This window comes from Mobula hypostoma, chromosome 12 (genome assembly GCF_963921235.1).
Source record: "Mobula hypostoma chromosome 12, sMobHyp1.1, whole genome shotgun sequence".
Classification (NCBI taxonomy): Eukaryota; Metazoa; Chordata; class Chondrichthyes; order Myliobatiformes; family Myliobatidae; genus Mobula; species Mobula hypostoma.
The window spans coordinates 88,856,864-88,872,188 of NC_086108.1; the positions used below are offsets into that span (position 1 = coordinate 88,856,864).

The window sequence follows — 15,325 nt, forward strand, 5'->3', positions numbered from 1 at the left end:
GACCCCTATTAGACACCTGGCCATCATTTTCCAATGAACAACCAAGCTGAGAGCTATAATGTTCTGCACCATTAAGTGAACAAAATAAAAACTTTTCATTGTGTTTGATAACAGAGGTACCAAAGAAAGGAAACTAAATTCTCAACAGTCAGAACTAATGTGAAGTATAGAGATAGATAGGATATACTAATCACTATAGGTGGAGATGTTTGTTAATACAGCAATGGAAAAGGCAAAATTGTTTTTTGGGTTTCATATCAAGAGTGATAGAATTGCAAAGTTGAGGTTTACATATATTGACTTTTAGGTGGAATACTGTGGAACACAACTGGAGTACTGTGAACTGTACAAAGACCCATTGGAGACATACAGCATTCGATGCTTCATAGACACCCCATCCACATCAATTCACTGACTTGAGCCATTGATCGTCTGGATAGTCAGAGGCTTTTTCCCAGGGCTGAAATGGCTAGCATGAGAGGGCACAGTTTTAAGGTGCTTGGAAGTAAGTACAGAGGAGATATCAGGGGTAAGTTTTTTATGCAGAGAGTGGTGAGTGCGTAGAATGGGCTGCCGGCGACAGTGGTGGGTGCGGATACAATAGAGTATTTTAAGAGACTCCTGGACAGGTATGTAGAGCTCAGAAAAGTAGAGGGCTATGGGTAACCCTAGGTAATTTCTCAGGTTAATACGTGTTCGGCACAGCTTTGTGGGCCAAGGGGCCTGTATTGTGCTGTAGGTTTTCTACGTTCTGTTTCTATGAGTCCACTGCCGAAACACAGTAGGAGCAGTTTACAGCATCTACAGATGCACAGCAGCAAATCACCAAGGAGCATCAGACAGCATCTTTCAAACCCGCAAAGAGGACAAAAGCAGCAACAGCATGGGAACATCACCAGCAGGAAGTTGCCCTCCAGGCCGCACACAATGCTGGCTTGGAAGCATATTGCCGTTGCTTCAACATTGCTGGGCAAAGATCCTGGAACAACATCGATGGTAATCTCCACACTTCCATATCTGGAACAGTTCAAAGAGGCAGCTCACCACCACCCCAGGGATCGGCAATTATATACTGACTCACTGGTAAAAGCAACAATACTTTAATGAATAAAAAGAAAGTATAGGCATATTTATGAGTCAGTTAGTTGTATGATTGAAAAGAAAAGAATAAATGGAATTGTGAAGAGGACTATGTGAAGATGGAAGGCAGGAAGTTTGCATAGACCATAAATGCTGACAAAGGCCTGTAAGGGCAAATGGACAGCCTCATTCTATAATATTTTCCACATAATTCAGTAATTTATTATATTCTTCTTCCATTGTACTCATCCTACCTGACAATGTGGACCATGGTAACCATACCTACCTGACAAAACCATACCTACCTGGCAAAATGCAGGACAAATCTATTGCAGCAAATTACTGCTCAATCTGTCTTCTCTCAGCAATGAACGAGCTGATGAAAAGTTTTTATGACTCTGCTTTTAAATGAAACCTGCTTACTGATGTCCAGTTTGGGCTTAGCCAAAAATATTGAGCTTCCAACTTCATCAAAGCCTTGGGTCCAAATACGGACCCAGACAACAGAATTTCAGGGATGGGCAAGATAAGTGCCCATGGCAATAAGGCAGCATTTGGCTGGGAGTGGCATCAGGTGTCCTAGTAAATATGACATTAATTAGAATCAAGGGGAAACTGCTCTAATAGTTGGAGCCAGAGCTTAAACAAAGGATGGTTGCTGAAGGGGATCATTTACAGCATCATTTCAGGGTGTCCTTGAGGCTGTGTCCTATGCCCAACTGTTTTTGGATGCTTCAATAATAACCTTCCTTTCACTATAAAATCAGAAGTGGCAACATATGCTGATGATTCCACAATGTTTAATTCTATTCGCAATTTCTCAGAAATAGAAGCAGTTCGTGTCTGCATGCAGCAGAACCTATCCAACCTTCAGGGACAATATTTACATTACAGAAGTACCAGACTATCTCTCGCAAGAAAATCTAAACACCTATCCCTCATATTCTAGGCTGCCGGAAGCAGGTCTTCGGGTGACAGTCAGCGGGGGGAAAGCGAAGGTTAATAGACAGGTCGTGCAGAGCACCCCTGTAGCCATTCCCCTGAATAATAAGTTTACCGTCCTGGATACTGTTGGCGGGGATGACCAACCAGGTGTGAGCCACGGTGGCAGGGCCTCTGGCACTGAGTCTGACCCTGTGGTGCTGAAGGGTGGGACAGAGAAGAGGAGAGCTATCGTCATTGGGGACTCTATAGTCAGGGGAGCAGACAGGAGATTTTGTGGACATGAGAAGGACACCCGCATGGTTTGTTGCCTCCCGGGTGCCAGGGTCCGGGATGTCTCTGACCGGGTGCACGACATCCTGGTATGAGAGGGAAAGCAACCAGAAGTCGTGATACATGTTGGGACCAACGACATAGGCAGGAAGAGGGATGAGGTCCTGAAGTGTGAGTTTCGGGAACTAGGCAGAAGACTGAAGAACAGGACCTCAAGGGTGACGTTCTCAGGATTGCTGCCAGTGCTACGTGATAGTGATGGTAAGAATTGGAGGAGATGGCAGTTGAATGCGTGGCTGAGGAGTTGGTGCAGGGAGCAGGGTTTTAGATTTTTAGATCATTGGGATCTCTTCTGGGGAAGGTGGGACCTGTACAGACTGGATGGGTTGCACCTGAACTCGAGGGGGAGCAATATCCTTGCAGGTAGGTTTGCTAGCATGGTTCGGGAGGGTTTAAACTAATTTGCAAGGGAGATGGGACCTGGAGCGATAGGGCAGTGAAAGAAGTGCATGGAGTAAAGCCAGATCTAACATATAGAGAGGCTTTGAGGAAAGAGAAGCAGAATAAAGGGTGTAAAAGTAGGAAGGCAGAAGGGCTAAAGTGCGTGTACTTCAGTGCAAGAAGCATCAGGAACAAAGGTGATGAACTGAGAGCTTGGATACATACATGGAATTATGATGTAGTGGCCATTACAGAGACCTGGCTGGCACCAGGGCAGGAATGGATTCTTAAAAGGGATAGAGAGGGGGAAAAGGGGAGGAGGGGTGGCATTACTGGTCAGGGATACAATTACAGCTACAGAAAGGGTGGTAATGTAGCAGGATCCTCTTTTGAGTCAGTATGGGTGGAAGTCTGGAACAGGAAGGGAGCAGTTACTCTATTGGGAGTATTCTATAGGCTCCCAGAGATACTGAGGAGCAGATTGGGAGGCAGATTTTGGAAAGGTGCAAAAAATAACAGCGTTGTTATCAGGGGTGACTTTAACTTGCCTAATATTGATTGGCACCTGATTAGTTCCAAGGGTTTGGACGGGGCAGAGTTTGTGAAGTGTGTCCAAGATGGATTCCTGTCACGGTATGTTGACAGGCCAACTGGGGGAATGCCATACTAGATCTAGTATTAGGTAACGAACCAGGTCAGGTCATAGATCTCTCAGTGGGTGAGCATCTGGGGAACAGTGACCACCACTCGCTGGCCTTCAGCATTGTCATGGAAAAGGATAGAATCAGAGAGGACAGGAAAATTTTTAATTGGGGAAGGGCAAATTATGAGGCTATAAAGTTAGAACTTACGGGTGTGAATTGAGATGATGTTTTAGCAGGGAAATGTACTATGGACATGTGGTCGATGTTTAGGGATCTTTTGCAGGATGTTAGGGATAAATTTGTCCCGGTGAGGAAGATAAAGAATGGTAGGGTGAAGGAACCATGGGTGACAAGTGAGGTGGAAAATCTAGTCAAGTGGAAGAAGGCAGCATATATGAGCATTAGGAAGCAAATATCAGATGGGTCTATTGAGGAATATAGGGTAGCAAGAAAGGAGCTTAAGAAGGGGCTGAGAAGAATAAGAAGCGGGCATGAGAAGACTTTGGCGAATAGGGTAAAGGAAAACTCCAAGGCATTCTTCAATTATGTGAAGAAAGAAAGGATGACAGGAGTGAAGGTAGGACCGATTAGAGATAAAGGTGGGAAATGTGCCTGGAGGCTGTGGAAGTGAGCGAGGTCCTCAATGAATACTTCTCTTCGGTATTCACCAATGAGAGGGAACTTGATGACGGTGAGGACAATATGAGTGAGGTTGATGTTCTGGAGCATGTTGATATTCAGGGAGAGGTGGTGTTGGAGTTGTTAAAATACATTAGGATGGATAAGTCCCCGGGGCCTGACGGAATATTCCCCAGGCTGCTCCACGAGGCGAGGGAAGAGATTGCTGAGCCTCTGGCTAAGATCTTTATGTCCTCGTTGTCCACGGGAATGGTACCGGAGGATTGGAGGGAGGCGAATGCTGTCCCCTTGTTCAAAAAAGGTAGTAGGGATAGTCCGGGTAATTATAGACCAGTGAGCCTTACGCCTGTGGTGGGAAAGCTGTTGGAAAAGATTCTTAGAGATAGGATCAACGGGCATTTGGAGAATCATGGTCTAATCAGGGACAGTCAGCATGGCTTTGTGAAGGGCAGATTGTGTCTAATAAGCCTGATAGAGTTCTTTGAGGAGGTGACCAGGCATATAGATGAGGGTAGTGCAGTGGATGTGATCTACGTGGATTTTAGTAAGGCATTTGACAAGGTTCCACACGGTAGGCTTATTCAGAAAGACAGAAGGCATGGGATCCAGGGAAGTTTGGCCAGGTGGATTCAGAATTGGCTTGCCTGCAGAAGGCAGAGGGTCATGGTGGAGGGAGTATATTCAGACTGGAGGGTTGTGACTAGTGGTGTCCCACAAGGATCGGTTCTGGGACCTCTACTTTTCATGATTTTTATTAACGACCTGGATGTGGGGGTAGAAGGGTGGGTTGGTAAGTTTGCAGATGACACAAAGGGGGAGGGATGGAGCCAAGTGCTGGACAGGTGATTGGCAAAAGGGATACGAGAGGATCATGGGACAGGAGGCCCAGGGAGAAGGAAAGGGGGGGGGGAACCCAGAGGATGGGCAAGGGGTATATTCAGAGGGACAGAGGGAGAAAAAGGAGAGTGAGAGAAAGAATGTGTGTATAAAAATAAGTAACAGATGGGGTACGAGGGGGAGGTTGGGCATTAGTGGAAGTTTGAGAAGTCAATGTTCATGCCAGCAGGTTGGAGGCTACCCAGACGGAATATAAGGTGTTGTTCCTCCAACCTGAGTGTGGCTTCATCTTTACAGTAGAGGAGGCCGTGGATAGACATATCAGAATGGCAATGGGACATGGAATTTCTCCCTAGGCCTCCTGTCCCATGATCCTCTCATATCCCTTTTGCCAACCAACTGTCCAGCTCTTGGTTCCATCCCTCCCCCTCCTGTCTTCTCCTATCATTTCAGATCTCCCGTTCCCTCTCCCACTTTCAAATCTCTTACTAGCTCTTCTTTCAGTTAGTCCTGACGAAGGGTCTCGGCCCAAAACGTTGACTGTACCTCTTCCTAGAGATGCTGCCTGGTCTGCTGTGTTCACCTGCAACTTTTATGTGTATTGCTTGAAATTCTAGCATCTGCAGTTTTCCTCATGTTTGTGTTATATGTCACCGCATACTATCTTGAGGTTTTTGCAGGCATTTACAGTAGAACTGAGAAATACAATAAAATCAATGAAAAACTACTCGCAAACAATGTGCAAAAATCGATAAACTGTGCAAATAAGAAATAAGGAAATAAATAATTTCCATATTTGCATTGTCCTTGAAAGTCAGTGCACAGGTTCTGGAGTCAATTCAGAGTTGAGGTGAGTGAGGTTATTCACGCTGTTTCATGAGTTTGATGGTTGAAGGGTAATAATTGTTCTTGAACCCTGTGTTGTGGGACCTAAGGCTAAGTAGGCATCCGTTAGTCTCGTGAGACCATGGATTTGCACCTTGTAAGTTTTCCAGGGCGCAGGCCTGGACAAGGTTGTATGGAAGACCGGCAGTTGCCCATGCTGCAAGTCTCCCCTCTTCACGCCATAGATGTTGTCCAAGGGAAGGGCACTAGGGCCGATACAACTTGGCGCTGGTGTCGTCGCAGAGCAATGTGTGGTTAAGTGCCTTGCTCAAGGACACAACACGCTGCCTCAGCTGAGGCTCGAGCTAGCGACCTTCAGATCACTAGACCAATGCCTTAACCACTTGGCCACGCGCCAACAAGGGCTAAGTACGCCAGTCACATGGGGACACCACCACTCACATGGTCAGCTTCAAATTACACAGCATCCTGACTTAGACGCTTTCTGTTTCATTGTCATTGGGTCTGTGTTACAGTACCCTCCCACCCATACATTATTGACATACCTTTACCCAGCTTTTATTTTCTCCATGTAAAAGGACAGCTCAGCCTACCTGTTCTAGGGCAATAAATGATGCACAATATATCCCAGTGATGTCTAGATTGTAAAAAAATAAATGACCATATATATAAGTGAAAAACTAAACTCCTGGAGGTGAACACCTTTGCAGATTGTGAGGTTTATGCATTGATTCTTGAGTATGAATCATCAATATAAATTTTGAGTGATTGTGGTCCCACCACACTTCCAATAGAAAACCACCTGACACATTTTACCATTATGAGTAGCTATCCAAACAATTTACCTTCTGGTTTCTCTTTTGTGGTTTACTAATAGGCACCTGTTCCTTGACTTCACATGTTCTGAACCGCCTATTGCTTTCCCTTATCAAAGTCCTTTTCAAAATCCAAATGAAATGCAGCTGCTGCATTATTGTTGCCTGCGTACGTTGGTCCTGACCTTTCAAAGATTTCAATAAGCTTGATTGAATGTGATCTTCCTCTTAGAAATTTGTGTTGGCGATTCTTTGATATATTTTTGGTTTCTGAATTTCAGTTGATTACATCTTTTAGTAAAAAAAAATCAACTAACTGATGTAATCAATTTTGTTTGCAATTTTCAGGATTTGTTCCACCTCTTTCTTTTTAGTAACAGAACAACCTTAGCTGTCTTCCAGTCTTCTAATACTGTTTCCTTTTCAATTATTTTTGCAAATCTATAAATCCTTTGATATTTAAGATATGGTTCATTCAAAACTGGGGTTTTATTCTCTTATGTGATAATTGTTTGTTGCTGGACTGCTAACATTATTGCGAAGTTTTCTGTACAGGTTCAGGTAGATAAAACAATTGTGAGACATTAACATAGAAAATCTACAGTATATTACAGGCCCTTCGGCCCACGTTATGCTGACCATGTAACCTACTCGAGAAACTGCCTAGAATTTTCCTAGCGCTCTATTTCTCTGAGCTCCATGTACCTATCTAAGAGGCTCTTAAAATACCCTTTAATTAAAATTAACCTTTAACTGGCATTAAAACTTTAGATCAGTATCTCAAAGAAAATTTGTTATTTTTGAAACAATGCAAAAGTAATTTATTTCCTCATTTTCCAAAGAAGTTTAATGCTTGACACTTCTGTACAAATACAGTACAACATTTTTTTTCTGGGCTTAGAGACTGGATAATGTAATGATGTGTCAATTTCTAAATTAAGTTTTAAATCTTATGATCAAATTATTGGCTGTCATTAATATATTATTCAGTAGACACTCAAGAATAATCATTTCCAATTGCAAGTAATTATGGCAAATGCAGTTATCTTAACTATTATTAATACATAGCAAATATATTTTCAAATATTTTAACTATGTAGATCTCTAAATGAGATCCAAACTAATAGAAATACTTTGAGGAGGTATCCTGTCAGCCATGTATAACATCTGTCTTCCTATTGCTGTAACATATTTTGAAAAATCACAATAAAAATCTTTTAGACCATGGTTATTACAAGAATGTCATCATGGCATAGAGAGAAACGTTATAATTAGATTGATGTGGCATCAGGCTTTAGTCTCAACTAGAAGAAAATAGCCTGCCCTTAGACTCTGACATCACATGAAAACAGATACTTTAAAAATCATTTGCAGGGACATACGCCTCTGCTACACTCTCTTGTAGATTTCAATTCTTAATTTTTTGACTTCAATGGTTATTTAATCCAACAATGAAAATATACAATTCTACCACTGTACAGGGAGAGATCAAATGCGGGGAATATTTTGATATAAACATCGCGAGTCTTTAATTAACTAATTCTTGCCAGAAAGGAATACTTAACTGAAGTTGAAGATCCTTGGAGACTTTGACCTGAAAGTGTCCTTCACGCATACTTACAAACAATACACAGATTGGATTACACAAAAGGCAAATTTAGAGGACTTACAGTGATGGCTTGTAGTCTTTCCTTTAGTAGGTAAGTCTCGTCCATCCTAAATCAAAACAGAAAGAGCAAAAGTAGATGGCTGGCGAACATGAGCAGGAGAGGGAGACGCGAGTGCAGGCGTGTGCTACAGCTGGGGTGGAGAATATTCCTGGCTTGTCAGGACGTCTCCCAGCAGATGATGGTACTGGCCTGACTCAGACAGGCACATGCGATGAAGGTTGCAGAAGCAGATTGCTGGCCTGACTGTCACATTTGAGTGACAGACCATATGTTCTCCTTGGCCCAGAATTCCTTTTGTTCAATTGTTTCAGGAGGTGAGGCAGCTTCCTGCTATCCAGCATTCAGAGAAAATACAGTTTCTTACAGATAAAAAAAGATTGCATGTCTGCAATAAGAACCAAAAATGCAGAATGCTACTGAACAGTTAACATGTACAACTAATATTAAAGATATAAAGTGGGTATATTTCAGAGGTTCAGAATGAAAGAAAAAAATGAGTTTTATAAAAGAATTCCTCAATTGTTCTGGGACTCCTACTCTTCGTGATTTTTAGAAATGACCTGGATGAGGAAGTGGAGGGATGGGTTAGTAAATCTGCTGATGACGCAAAGGTTGGGGTTGTTGTGGATAGTGTGGAGGGCTGTCAGAAGATACAGCGGGACATTGATATGATGCAAAACTAGGCTGAGAAGTGGCAGATGGAGTTCAGCCCAGATAAGTGTCAGATGGTGCATTTTGGTAGGTCAAATATGATGGCAGAATACAGCATTAATGGTAAGACTCTTGGCAGTGTGGAGGATCAGAGGGATCTTGGAGTTTGAGTCCATAGGACACTCAAAGCTGCTGCGCAGGTTGACTCTGCGTTAAGAAGGCATATGATGTATTGGTCTTCATCAACCATGGGATTCAGCTTAAGAGCCGAGAGGTAATGTTGCAGCTATATAGGACCCTGGTCAGACCCCACTTGGAGTACTGTGCTCAATTCTGGTCGCCTCACTACAGGAACGACGTGGAAACCATAGAAAGGGTGCAGAGGAGATTTACAAGGATGTTGCCTGGATTGGGGAGCTTGCCTTATGGGAATAGGTTGAATGAACTCGGCCTTTTCTCCTTGGAGCAACGGAGGATGAGAGGTGACCTGATAGAGGTGTATAAGTTAATGAGAGGCATTGATTGTGTGGGTAGTCAGAGGCTTTTCCCCAGGGCTGAAATGGCTAGCATGAGAGGGCATATTTTAAGGTGCTTGGAAGTAGGTACAGAGGAGATGTCAGGGGTAAGTTTTTTTACGCAGAGAGTGGTGAGTGCGTGGAATGGGCTGTCGGCGGCGGTGATGGAGGTGGAAATGATAGGGTCTTTTAAGAGACTCCTGGATATGTACATGGAGCTTAGAAAAATAGAGGGCTATGGGTAAGCCTAGATAGTTCTAAGGTAAGGACATGTTTGGCACAGTTTTGTAGGCCGAAGGGCCTGTATTGTGCTGTAGATTTTCTATGGTTCTATGTTTCTAATTCTTTGATGGTACAGAGATACAGTTGGTAGAGAAGCTGCTTCACAGCTCCTGTAATCCATGTAGAATCCAGACCTCTGATGCTGTCTATGTGGAGTTTACATGTTCTTGCTGTGACTTTGTGAATTTTCTTTGGGTTCTCCAGTTTCCTCCCAATGCTCTGCCACTTAGTGGGTTAACTGGGCAAAATACATTGCCTCTTGTGTGTAGCAGAGCAGTAGAATCTAGGGGGGGTTGTTGGGAATTGAGGGAAGTTGTGAGAGTAAGCATGGTAGGCATGCTATTTTGGCCTGGAATGTGTGGCAATATTTGTGGGCTTCCCCTAGCACATTTTTGGGTGTGTCTGTTGCCAATGCAAATAAAGCATTTCACTATATGTTTCGATGTAGGTGATAAGTAAATCCGAACCTGATTTTGTAAATTGTGAAGTATCTGTGCAGTGATATTCACATCCCAGAAAGAGCAAAAGTTACAGCTAACAATGTATTTTTGAAGTGTTGAGACTGTAGTGGTGCACGGCAGTGGGGGCGATTGGGGAATTTCAAGATCTGAGACTGAAGGATCCTTATCGTTTTCCGATTAACCACCTGCAGCCTGTTCCTTATTTTCATGCTGCTGGTGAGATGCCCACATCAATCTGCTGGGAATGTGAGGAGGTGTGAGCGTCTGGTGGCTGCTGAACTCTAAGTAGCATCAGCGATTGGCCAGATGGGGTGATTGGTATTGGAATTACATTTTCCATCCCTTCTTCTGCCTGACGCCAGCTCAGAGTACTGTGGCCAATTGCACTGTGTCAGAATCTTTACTCATTATTAACTTCGTATAGAAAGGAGATGTTGCAGAAGACATTGGTCGTTGCCAGTATTCTAAGCAGTCTGATGTCAGAGTGTCTGCTCTTCCTCGGCAACAGATCAGTTTCTTGTATAATGCAATCAGCCATGTTTATAATGCTGACATTGATCAATTACATGCCTCAACATAAGAGAGACCTTCTTTGGCCATGTGGCTCAACACTGTCTGATGGTGAATCATCAACTTAATTTAGAATCACAAACAATAACCTTTTGGTTTATTCTTGATCAAAGGACTTTGTCTCTGCAAAAAAAAAAATGCTGTTTGGTAAGTGTAATGATCAAAATTAAAATGTCTTTTTTAAACACGTTATCAGACTGCAAACGTTATCGAGTAAATAATTGCTGAGTTGAGGAAAAACTTTTTCACCCAGAGAGAGGTGGATATGTGGAATGCTCTGCTCCAGAAGGCAGTGGGGGCCAAGTCTCTGGATGCTTTCAAGAAAGAGATGGATAGAGCTCTTAAAGATAGCGGAATCAAAGGTTATGGGGATAAGGCAGGAACTGGATACTGATAGTGGATCAGCCATAATCACCATGAATGGCGGTGTTGGCTGGAAGGGCCGAATGGCTTAATCCTGCACCTATTGTCTATTGTTTCTAAGTCCACATTTTGTTCATTTACCCTGATAACGGTTTTATTTTTGGCTTTAACCCAAAGGTAGAGCAGCATGGTAGTGTAGCGATTAGCGGAACACTTTACAGTGCCAGCTACCAGAGCATGGTTCGATCCCTGCCACTGCCTGTAAGGAACCTGTATGTTCTCCTCATGACCACGTGGGTTTCATCCGGGTTCTCTAGGGAAGAGCCCTAGAGTGGTTCTTCCCACACTCCAAATATGTACAGTTAGGGTCGATAAGTTGTGGGCATGCTACGTTTGAGGAGGAAGCATGGCGGCACTCCCTCAACCATCAGACTCTTGAACCAAAAGGGATAATCTTGATTCAACTTCACTTGCCCCATCATTGAAATGCTCCCACAACTTATGGACTCACCTTCAAGGACGCTTCATCTTATATTCTCAATATTTATTGCTTTTTATCTATTATTATTATTTCTTTCTTTATATAATTGTGCGGTTTGTTGTCTTGTGCACGCTGGTTGAACACTCCATTTGGTGCGGTCTTTCATTGATTCTATTACGGATTCATTCAGTATGCTCTCAAGAAAATGAATCTCACGGTTGTATATAGTGACATATATGTACTTTGAATTTTGACACTTTCAGCTGCCCCCAGCACATCCTATGTTGGTCATTGCTGCACACAATGTATTTCACTGTATATTACAATATTTCAATGCCCATGAGGCCTATAAAGCTAATCTTTACACATTAAGTATTTACTCTGTTTATATCCTCCAGACGATGATTTTGGTTTTGCTGTCATTGATGTGATAGATGCCTCTAACCATGGCTGATTTCTGGACTAAGTTGTTTTCAGTCACGTTTTTCCACTTTCCCCATTTGAGTAACTTCGTAGCAGTTAGTTTTACTCTCAGTGGCAAGCTCCTGCTCAGTGACGACGTTTGAGGAAGAGGGATGAGAGGTGTTTCAGAACAAACCTTAGGCATGAAATAGATGACAAAGCATTGACAACTATCTAAGGCATGTTTTTTTTTGAGATACAGCATGGAATAGTCCTTGCTGCCCCTTCGAGCTGCACTGCCCAGCGATACCCCAATTTTAATTCTAGCCTAATCATGGGTCAATTTATAAAGACCAATTAACACACCGTGTGTCTGGACAGTCTAGCCTGTGGGAGAAAACCGGAGCACCTGGAGGAAACCCATGCGGTCATGGGGAGAATGTATAAACTCCTTACAGGCAGGGTCAGGTCGCCTGTACTGTAAAGCTCTGTGCTAACCACTCCGCTAACAGGCCACTGTACCGTGCATGTGTTTTGGCTTATATGACTGTCAAACCTATTAGATATTTCAATCGTAAACACAAAATAATCTGCAGATGCTGGGGTGTCCAATCCCTATACAATACATTCCACATGAAGGAGGCCTCAAAGCCTCCGCTACTTTCTGGATAATAGCCCTCACCAGTTCCCCACCACCACTACCCTCCTCCGGTTGGCGGAACTGGTACTCTCACTCAATAACTTCTCTTTTGACTCTTCCCACTTTCTTCAGAACAAGGGTGTAGCTATGGGAACTCGCATGGGCCCTAGCTATGCCTGCCTCTTTGTTGGTTATGTGGAACAGTCTGTGCTCCAAACCTATTCTGGTACTGCTCCCCAACTTTTCCTTCGGTACACTGACGACTACATTGGTGCTGCTTCCTGCACCCATGTTGAGCTCGTCAATTTCATTGACTTTACTTCAAACTTCCACCCAGCCCTCAAATTCACTTGGTCTATCTCGGACACTTCTCTCCCCTTTCTCGATCTCTCGGTCTTCATCTCTGGAGACAGACTGTCCACTGACATCTTCTACAAGCCTACTGACTCTCATAACTACCTCGACTATACCTCTTCCCACCCCGCCACATGCAAAAATGCCATTCCCTATTCCCAATTCCTCCGTCTCCGCCGCATCTGCTCCGAGGATGAGGTTTTCCATTCCAGGATATCTCAAATGTCCTCTTTCTTTAAGGATTGTGGTTTCCCTTCTGCTGTCATCAATGATGCCCTCACCCGCATCTCCTACATTTCCCGCACTTCGGCCCTCACCCCATCCTCCCACCACCACAACAGGGACAGAGTTTCCCTTGTCCTCTCCTACCACCCCACTAGCCTCCGGATCCAACACATTATCTTCCGTAACTTCCGCCACCTTCAACAGGACCCTACCACTAAGCACATCTTTCCCTCTCCACCCCTCTCCGCCTTCCGCAGGGATCGGTCCCTCCCCACGGATCTCCCACCTGGCACTTATCCCTGTAAGTGCAAGCGCTAAACCTGTCCCTACACCTCCTCTCTTGCCACCATTCAGGGCCCTAAACAGTACTTCCAAGTGAGGCAACACTTCACTTGTGAGTCTGTTGGGGTCATCTATTGCATCCGGTGCTCCCGGTGCGGCCTCCTCTACATCGGTGAAACCCGACGCAGATTGGGGGACCGCTTCGTCAAGCACCTCCGCTCCTTCCGCCAAAACAGACAGGATCTCCCAGTAGCCACCCACTTCAATTCTGCTTCCCACTCTCATTCAGATATGTCCATACATGGCCTCCTCTACTGCCATGATGAGGCTAAACTCAGGTTGGAGGAGCAACACCTCATATACTGTCCAGGTAGTCTCCAGCCCCTTGGTATGAACATAGAATTCTCCTACTTCCGGTAATTCCCTCCCTCTCCCTTCCCCTATCCCTATTTCACTCTGCCCCCTCCCCCAGCTGCCTACCACCTCCCTCATGGTCCCGCCTCCTTCTACTACCCATTGTGTTTTCCCCTATTCTTTCTTCACCTTTCCTGCCTATCACCTCCCTGCCTCCCCTCCCCCACCCTTCTATCTTTCCCCTTACTGGTTTTTCACCTGGAACCTACCAGCCTTGTCCTTCCCACCCTCCCCCCACCTTCTTTATAGGGCCCCTGCCCCTTCCCTCTACAGTCCTGACAAAGGGTTCCGGCCCGAAACGTCGACCCATCGCTTCCACGGATGCTGCCTGACCTGCTGAGTTCCTCCAGCGTGTTGTGAGTGTTGCTTAGATATTTCAATATTTTTGAATGTCATTGACATTCGGAAACACGAAACTAAATTCAACAATTGCAGTTAAAAGTCCTGTATTGTTTTTATTCAAATGACTGAAGGCACTACTCTGCTTCAGGCTCTTAGAGTAGATTTCTCCCTGCTTTACATCTTTCACCTTTGCCACTTGCATCCCTGAGAAAGTGGGGTTGAGAAAAGGCTGGCAAAGATTCGTTATTGTCTCTGTACCTGGTCTGTGAGACATGGCAGCTTCTTATGAGAATGCTTACATCATTATACTGTGCACAGAAGGTTTTATGCACCACTAAGTCTGAGTTAGAATCTATCATCTGGGAGGAGATGTTACATTAAGACCCCATCCGTTCTCCCAGGTGGATGTAAAAGATTTTATGGTATTTTAGAGTAATATCACATCTCTTGGGTATCTCTTGTGCCCAAACCCTATGGTTAATCATGGAGGTATTAGAGTTGTAGAACACTACAGCACAGAAATAGGCTATTCAGCACTTGCACTGCTTTCTTGGGGTTGCAAACGACAAAGGACAAAATTGTAAATCTACTCTAACAGCTTGAGGTAGGTTAGTGCCTCCGTTCATTTGAATGGAGACAACTGTTATTCAGCCTAGTTCCTATCAACCCACACTTGGGAACTAGCCCTCCATTCCCCTCCCATCCATGTTCTTACCCACACTTCTCTCAACTGCTGCAATTGACCTGCATCCACACCTTACTGGCAGCTCATTCCACACTCACACCACCCTCTAAATCAGGGGTTCCCAGCCTGGGATCAATGGACGCCTTGCTTAATGGTATTGGTCTATGACATAAAAAAAAGTTTGGGAACCCCTGCTCTAATTGAAGAAGTTTCTCCTCAGGTGCCCCTTAAATATTTCACCTTTCACCCTTAACCTATGAACTCTAGTTGTAGTCTCACTGAACCTCAGTGGTTATCATAATAAGACTAAAAAAATCCCCATCATGTGGTCAGTGTCACATTGTTTCTGGAATTTGCTGGGTGCAAACAGGTTGCTATGTTTCCTATACACCACTTCAAAGGCACTTTATTAATTGAGAAGTGCTTTGGGATGTGTTAAATGGGATATAAAATATATTATATAAATGCAAG

General features: G+C 44.1%; 1 protein-coding gene across 6 annotated transcripts in view; it reads right to left on the bottom strand.

Annotated features, from left to right (window-relative positions):
* The window catches only part of palmdb (palmdelphin b), a 136,190-nt gene that overhangs the window by 57,996 nt on the left and 62,869 nt on the right, over positions 1–15,325 (bottom strand). For all 6 annotated transcript variants that reach the window (XM_063065035.1, XM_063065036.1, XM_063065034.1 and 3 more), the window contains exon 2: positions 8,188–8,233. In XM_063065035.1, the coding sequence (XP_062921105.1) occupies positions 8,188–8,232 (45 nt within the window). In that variant the 5' untranslated portion in view covers position 8,233. The remainder of the gene's footprint in view (positions 1–8,187; positions 8,234–15,325) is intronic.